The 7,869-nt window shown below is 34.0% G+C and overlaps 1 protein-coding gene across 1 annotated transcript; it reads left to right on the forward strand.

Annotated features, from left to right (window-relative positions):
* Positions 1-525: 525 nt before the first annotated feature.
* LOC106762303 (subtilisin-like protease SBT2.6) lies at positions 526-7,293 on the forward strand. Its single transcript, XM_014646136.2, has 11 exons — positions 526-791; positions 922-1,162; positions 1,735-1,879; positions 1,992-2,386; positions 2,584-2,679; positions 2,754-2,826; positions 3,141-3,426; positions 4,198-4,523; positions 4,722-4,989; positions 5,634-5,915; positions 6,650-7,293. The coding sequence occupies exons 2-11, from the start codon at positions 975-977 to the stop codon at positions 7,057-7,059; spliced, it is 2,469 nt and encodes an 822-aa protein (XP_014501622.1). The 5' UTR covers positions 526-791; positions 922-974; the 3' UTR covers positions 7,060-7,293.
* The last annotated feature ends 576 nt before the right edge of the window (positions 7,294-7,869 follow it).

Raw genomic sequence — 7,869 nt, forward strand, 5'->3', positions numbered from 1 at the left:
TATTATTCCATCGCATAAAATATTATAGTATAACATTAAACTACAACTTTAATTGTTAATGGTTTCATAACTATTTGTTCTATCTATATAACATCGAACTTTTCTTAATTTTTTTTTTTTACTTTTATGTTTCAATATCTCTGATATTATCCAAAAACAGAGAAAATAGATAAAAATATATTTTAAAATTTACTTTTTTTATTTTAATTTAATTGTATTTACTTATATTATTTTTAAAAAGATAATATAAATTTTGAAAAATAACATTTTTTTTACAGAGAAACCTGTAAAAAAAATGCACTAAATTTGCGCCGGCGCTGCCACACAGAAAAGCGAAGAAGAAGAACCATTATTCCATTTCATTTGACCGTGAAAATTGAAAACCAAACCAACATTTTTTATTTATTTATTTAATTATTTATTTACTGATAATAAATGTTAAAGAAAGCTTAATAACACCACCTAACCCATTTATTAAAATTAAAAAATATCAACAGTATAAAAAAGAGTTTCCATATATGGAGTGTCCATGCTCCTTCCTCCACAGCAACCTCACTCACTCACTCTTTCACTATGCTCAAAAACGAACGGTGACCGTTAGATCTCATTCTCCGATCACCGTTGGAATGGCGTGTATCTGAATCAATCATTCATTCATTCTTTCAACCTTCTTCTTTTTCTTCTCTCGCACGATTCTTTCTTTGCTTTCACTTTTCGCTTCGCTCCTTTATTCTCTCCATCGTCTTCTCCACGCGCTTTTCTCTTCTCCGATCGCACTCTCTCTCACGCAGGTTCGTTATCGTTAGCTAACTTCCACTCTCAATGCTGCTTACTCTGTTTTCACTTTCTTCACCAATTTCACTTTCCTCAATTAATGTTATGCTGTTTTACTTCTCTAACTCGTGCTGTGTCATGAAACAGATCTAAAGCTTGTAGTGATTTATTTATTGAGATTCTGACTGCATTGGTGAGAAATGAGGTTGGACTTCGTCTGTGTATTTATGATAATTCTGTTTGGCCTTGCGAAATTCGGGAAGGCAGAGATTTACATAGTGACTGTTGAAGGAGAGCCTGTTGTAAGTTACAGGGGTGGTGTTGATGGCTTTGAAGCCACTGCGGTGGAATCTGATGATGATGATGATCACAAGCTTGACTCGACGAGGTGTAATGTTTAATCACAATATTCTTCTATACTTTATTGTTATTGATATTATTATTTAGTGTTGTATAATTGTTATTCTTAGTAAGTATAGGAATCGCGTGTTGAATTTGTTATTTTACCTTGTTTTTTAAATTAAATTATCAGAAAAGAACGTGATTGTGGAAAATTTTGTCAACCATTAGTCCGATAAGGTCTTCTTTTAAGAGAAATTGTTCTGATACTATTTTTTTTTTTGTACAAAATTTAATACAATAGAGATGTGGGTTGAGACGAGAGGGAAGTGTACAATAAATTATTGATGTTAATGCTTAAATTTTTTTAAAAATAGTTGTAAAATTTTGTTTAATGGATAACATAATAATATAAATAATTTTCTAAATATAATAAAGTGTTGATATTCCTTTATGGTGACCTGTGACTTCTGCAATTTCTTTTTTTGTTTGTTATTCGTCGCGTCACTCTGGTTTTTACCATGTTTTTCCTTTACGGGAATTAATGCTAAGTGCGTTGTTGATTAAGGACTGACCAGTGATTTTTTGCTTAACTTTTGTGCTGTTTCAATCTTGTTTTAGTGAGGTGGTGGTTTCTTATGCTCGCCACCTTGAAAAGAGACACGACTTGCTTCTGGGGTTGCTGTTTGAGCGTGGGACGTATGAGAAACTCTATAGCTATCGACATCTTATAAATGGGTTTGCTGTTCATCTTTCCCCCGAACAGGTGATGTCTTGCGTTGATATCTTTTTTACCATGTGGTGGTTATGTTAATAATCATATGTGGAGTTTTTGAGCTTCATCTAAGCATGCGTTGCCTATCCTCTTATATTAGTAGGCAGAAACTCTTCGACATGCTCCTGGGGTTAAATCTGTTGAGAGGGACTGGAAGGTGAAGAGGCTCACAACACATACCCCACAATTTTTGGGGCTCCCAACTGGGGTGTGGCCAACAGGTGGTGGCTATGAGAGGGCTGGAGAAGACATTGTGATTGGATTTGTGGACTCTGGAATCTATCCTCACCATCCGAGCTTTACCACTTATAACACTGAACCATATGGACCAGTTTCGAGATATAGAGGAAAATGTGAGGTTGATCCTGGAACTAAAAGAAGTTTTTGTAATGGGAAAATTATCGGAGCACAACATTTTGCGCAAGCTGCAATAGCTGCGGGGGCATTTAACCCTTCAATTGATTTTGATTCACCACTCGATGGAGATGGGCATGGGAGGTCAGGCCCTATTTCCCTTCTTTATTGATTTCTTCAGTTGGAAGTAGGAATTCTTCTAATGCTCTCATAAGGGATCCTGTGCTTTGAATAAAAGAATACTATTTATGTGTCTTATAAACATAGGAAATAGGTAATACCAATTTGATAACGGCTGTTCTTTTAACAATTCCCCATTCTTCTTGCACTTCATCTGGCAGTCATACAGCCTCTATTGCAGCTGGAAGAAATGGAATTCCAGTGAGGATGTACGGGCATGAATTCGGGAAAGCAAGTGGAATGGCTCCCCGTGCCAGGTGAGGAATGACGCCTCCCCAATTGATCACCTTTTTATTAAAACCGGGAACTACTTGATGTTTTGTGTCTTCAGGATTGCTGTGTATAAAGCACTTTATAGACTTTTTGGAGGATTTATTGCGGATGTAGTTGCTGCAATTGATCAGGTATGCAACTTTGCTGTATGTTTATGATGTTGTTTTATCTCAAATGTTCTGTTGATCTTGCAACAAGTTAATGACAGAAAATTCTTTTTAGCTCGAAGAATCTGCACGAAAATATCTGATGTTTTACTTCACTAATCTTGAGGCAATGTTCTAAATTGCTTTTGAAGAAATGATTCCTCGGTTTTCTTATTTTCTGATGAAAAAGTCGAACTCAATATTGAAGTTCAACATAAAATTAAACAATCACTTATACACTTAACTTTTTAAGCATTTTATCTCAAGATTTCTAATTATTTAAATTTGAAAGTGAACAGGCTGTGCATGATGGGGTGGATATACTTAGCCTATCAGTTGGACCAAATAGTCCTCCATCAAACACCAAAACTACATTTTTGAATCCTTTTGATGCCACACTTCTTGGAGCTGTGAAAGCTGGTGTGTTTGTCGCACAGGCTGCTGGAAACGGTGGTCCTTTTCCCAAGTCATTAGTTTCATACAGTCCATGGATAGCAACAGTGGCAGCTGCAATTGATGATCGTAGATACAAAAACCATTTGATCCTTGGAAATGGAAAAATCTTGGCTGGAATTGGGTTGTCACGTGAGTACTCAAACTTCCTACTATATTTCTTAAGATGTAATTTTCTTAATCATGGACGGATGCTTGGAGACACATTGTTGGTGATTATGGTGTAAATCTAACTTATAATTGTTGAAGGAAAGAATAAAAAGTAAAAAAGAAAACCACATTATAAAGGTATCTCATTTCCTTTTACTTCTTTACTCAAAAGAATATTTTAGCATCGTTCTCATACGCGACAAGAAGAAAATGGAAAAGACAGTAAGAGTCATAATTTTTTCTTTTCCAAATAAAATCACTTTGACGAAAAGCCTTGGATCAATGCCTTCGCCAAATAATCTTCTGTCTTTTTCTTTACAATAATTGACGACATGCATATACTAGATTTAATTGTATCAAGTTGTGGTAGGTTTAAAGATATTGAAGAAAAAATATGAGTATTGTTATTCCCTTATTCATGTTTAATTTATCAAAAAAAAAAATAGAATTGTTGAAGCGTATTCATCTAGTTGTCCAAGGTATTTTTTTGATGATATAAGTTATTGTGTGAAAAGATAATGATAGTGGCATACTCTTTAATGCACTCTTTCCAACTCGCTATTATGGATTTAAATTTGTAAGATCTGTTTCATTAAATGAAGGTATAAATGTCAGCAGGTGGGAATGCAAATTCAACAGTTGTTTCTGGCAATTAATTAGTCATTTTAGTGTTCTGCAAACTTCATGCTTGTGCCAAATCATATTTATGGTTGTTCACAATTCATTTACTTTTGTTGCTATTGGCTTTTGCAGCTTCTACACGTATAAACCAAACATACAAATTGGTTGCCGCAAATGATGTGCTTCTTGATTCTTCGGTTACGAAGTACAGCCCCACTGATTGTCAGAGGCCAGAAGTTTTAAACAAGAACTTAATAAAGGGAAATATTCTTCTCTGTGGCTATTCTTACAATTTTGTTGTTGGTTCTGCATCAATAAAACAGGTCTCAGAAACAGCAAAGGCCCTTGGAGCAGTTGGATTTGTTCTGTGTGTTGAAAATGTTTCTCCTGGAGCAAAATTTGATCCGGTCCCCGTTGGCATTCCCGGGATTCTTATCACCGATGCCAGCAAATCAAAGGTACTTGAATCACATATAGGTAGAGATGGATGATAAATGCTAACTGTTTCTATCTGGTTTCTTGAACTCGATTATTTACTGCACAGCCTACTTCATCTACTGTCTTAATATCCTTTTTGTATGTTTTTATCACTACTTTTTTTTATCACAAAGTGTGCGATATATAATTATTTTGAACATGCAAAATCTTATCTTCAGGAACTGATAGATTATTATAATATTTCCACACCAAGAGACTGGACTGGAAGGGTGAAGACTTTCACAGGTACAGGTAAAATTGAGGACGGTTTGATGCCTATTCTCCACAAATCTGCGCCACAAGTAGCAGTTTTTTCTGCTAGAGGACCAAATATAAAGGACTTTAGCTTCCAAGAGGCAGATCTTCTCAAACCAGATATATTAGCTCCGGGTTCTTTGATTTGGGCTGCTTGGTCTCTAAATGGAACCGATGAGCCAAATTATGTTGGTAAGTAATGGTTTGACTAAGTTGCCTTTTGATTGTCGTTGGATCTTTTTTGCCTTTATTCAAACAATTACTCCCTCTCATCCAAATATATAAAAAGTTCTTGTGTCTTACGTGTAAACAAATCTTAAATATCTTAGTGAGACTATCCTAAAATGCCTTTGATAATTTGAGATTTTATTTCCCATAACTCTGTTTTACCTCTTTAAGGCGTAGTTTTAAGAAAAAGTAGTTTAATAAAAAGTTTATCTTTAAATGTTGGTACAATTAAATAATGCCTATTATTTTTCTCAATAAGCGTCAATTAGTGTTTTTTAAGAAATTTGTTTTAGATCATCATCTAATCATAAGTCAGCATATAATTATTTTAAAAGTTATAACAGTGCTTAGTTTTTTGATGTGACACTGTAAAATTTATTGGGATAATGGGTACCATCTGTAATATCCAGAAAAAAAGAGTCTTCAATTTTGCACATAGATCTACTTCTTTGAAAGACTTTCGGACCATACGCATGTGGCAGGATTTCATAGCATTTTTGGAAGAATTGTTGCACTATTAAGTGCGAAAGAGAAGAAAAATATGAAATAAGATATATCATCAATATATTATAGAAATTGATTTATTTAAGCAGTTTTTTCTTGAACAGGAGAGGGATTTGCCATGATATCTGGGACCAGTATGGCTGCACCACATATAGCTGGAATTGCTGCTCTTATAAAGCAAAAACATCCACATTGGAGTCCTGCTGCCATTAAATCAGCCTTGATGACGACATCTACAACTCTAGACAGAGCAGGAAATCCTATTCTAGCACAGCAATATTCTGAATCAGAAGCTATGAACCTGGTCAGAGCCACTCCTTTTGATTACGGGAGTGGACACGTTAATCCAAGAGCTGCCTTGGACCCTGGCCTAGTCTTTGACGCAGGTTTGTTCACCTCTCCCTATCTAATTTACTCCTCTACTGGCATTTTTGTTTTCTTAGATGACCAATAAACTTGAATTCGCTTGTATGTGAGAATTTAAGTTACAGTAAAATTGAAGAATTTGTGTGACAAGAAATTGGCATTGGATGCAACATTTTTTTATAACAAATTACTTAAATCGTGTGACCAAGTTCATGAGCAAGTTTTTAAAAGCGACTGAAAACTGCCATTGTGGCAATAAAGTCAAATTTTTTTGAGGTTTCAATGATCAGGACAGCAATTCCAACCGATCGCATTAGCTGAGAGGTAGGAGATGTAATTAAACGGTAACATTAAAGAAAAGTCATTTAAAAAAGGGTTAAAATAGTTATTCTAAGATATTGCTGTTCCTTTATGGAAAAGTATTGTGCCCAGACTTCTTTTGGAATCTTCTCTTACTAAACTATGTACTTAAATATATCTTTCGGAAGGTCTGGGTTAAAATAGTTATTCTAAGATATTGCGGTTCCTTTATGGAAAATATTGTACCGAGACTTCTTTTAGAATCTTCTCTTACTAAAATATGTACTTAAATATATCTTTCTGAAGGTCTGGAAGTTATCTTTCCAGTTTTGTGCATGTATTTTAAATTTAAAAAAGACAACGCGTTCCTGTAATCAGTTTTAGTATCAATATGTACAGCAAAAAAAAAAAACAGCAAAGAACTGTTTACGTAATTTTTCTATTGATTTTGCAGGGTATGAGGATTATCTAGGGTTCTTGTGCACAACACCTGGCATTGACGTTCATGAGATAAAGAACTACACAAACTCGCCATGTAACAACAGCCTGGGCCACCCATCAAATTTAAACACTCCATCCATTACAATTTCCCATCTTGTAAGAACTCAAATTGTCACACGCACTGTCACGAATGTTGCTGATGAGGAAGAAACCTACGTGATGACAGCCAGGATGCAACCAGCAGTTGCCATTGACGTGAACCCTCCAGCAATGACCATTAGAGCAGGTGCATCACGTAAGTTTACTGTGACACTTACTGTTCGGTCAGTGACAGGATCGTATAGTTTTGGAGAGGTGTTAATGAAAGGAAGCAGAGGGCACAAGGTGAGGATCCCTGTTCTTGCCAATGGATACTCAAGATAGCTTTAGTCTGGTCAGGAAAGAAAAGTTATGCATGTAATATTCTTTGTAACTTGTGGAAATAAGGTATGTACGGCTTTAGATTTATTCAGAAAATATAATATGGTGTTGAATAGATGTAAAGGTAAGCAGGTGTAAGGGGAAGACTCCTGTTTTATTTTATTTCACATTTAAAGTTTTGCAAATAACATCTTGTTATTTATTGGAATGCTTCTTCTTCTGAAGCTTTTACATGTATCTGCCCCCTTTTTCCACTGTTCATATCAAATTTCTTATAGTATGACATGTCATATCAGTTTTAAAGAAATCATGCATTTATAACAAACATTTCATTATACAAAAAAATCTCTTCACAGTCTTACTATTAACTTTATCAACTCATATAAACCTTCAAAAATTCAATCCTACATCATCAACACGAATTTTAATTATTTGCTAAACTTTTGATGTTATCTGTATGTTGTGCTTTGATATATAACATATTGATTTTGATATTATAAAATACATTAGAAACTTTATATGATTTAAAATTTTCCTTAGCCCACCAACTTCTCAAAATCATGATTTGATTAAAATTTCACAGTCAAAAACCGATAATATTTAGAAAGAATAAGAAGAAAAATCTAAAATTGAAGATTATAAAGTGAGCATCTAATTTTCATTTATTAACTTATTTCCTTTTCATTTTAAAATATATTATTAAATATTATAATATTTTAAAATAATATTATATCTTAAAAAAGTGTAATATAGTGAAAATAAAAAAATTGTAAATCATCCATATAATAATAAAATACTTGAACAATGTTTTGA

The sequence above is a fragment of the Vigna radiata genome, chromosome 5, assembly GCF_000741045.1.
Source record: "Vigna radiata var. radiata cultivar VC1973A chromosome 5, Vradiata_ver6, whole genome shotgun sequence".
NCBI lineage: Eukaryota > Viridiplantae > Streptophyta > Magnoliopsida > Fabales > Fabaceae > Vigna > Vigna radiata.

Excerpts from the sequence above, each read along its gene's own strand:
- LOC106762303 (XM_014646136.2), top strand. The coding sequence starts at position 975 with ATGAGGTTGGACTTCGTCTGTGTATTTATGATAATTCTGTTTGGCCTT. Across the intron at positions 1,163-1,734 it reads CACAAGCTTGACTCGACGAG|TGAGGTGGTGGTTTCTTATG; the intron begins GTGTAATGTTTA and ends ATCTTGTTTTAG. Across the intron at positions 2,387-2,583 it reads GATGGAGATGGGCATGGGAG|TCATACAGCCTCTATTGCAG; the intron begins GTCAGGCCCTAT and ends TTCATCTGGCAG.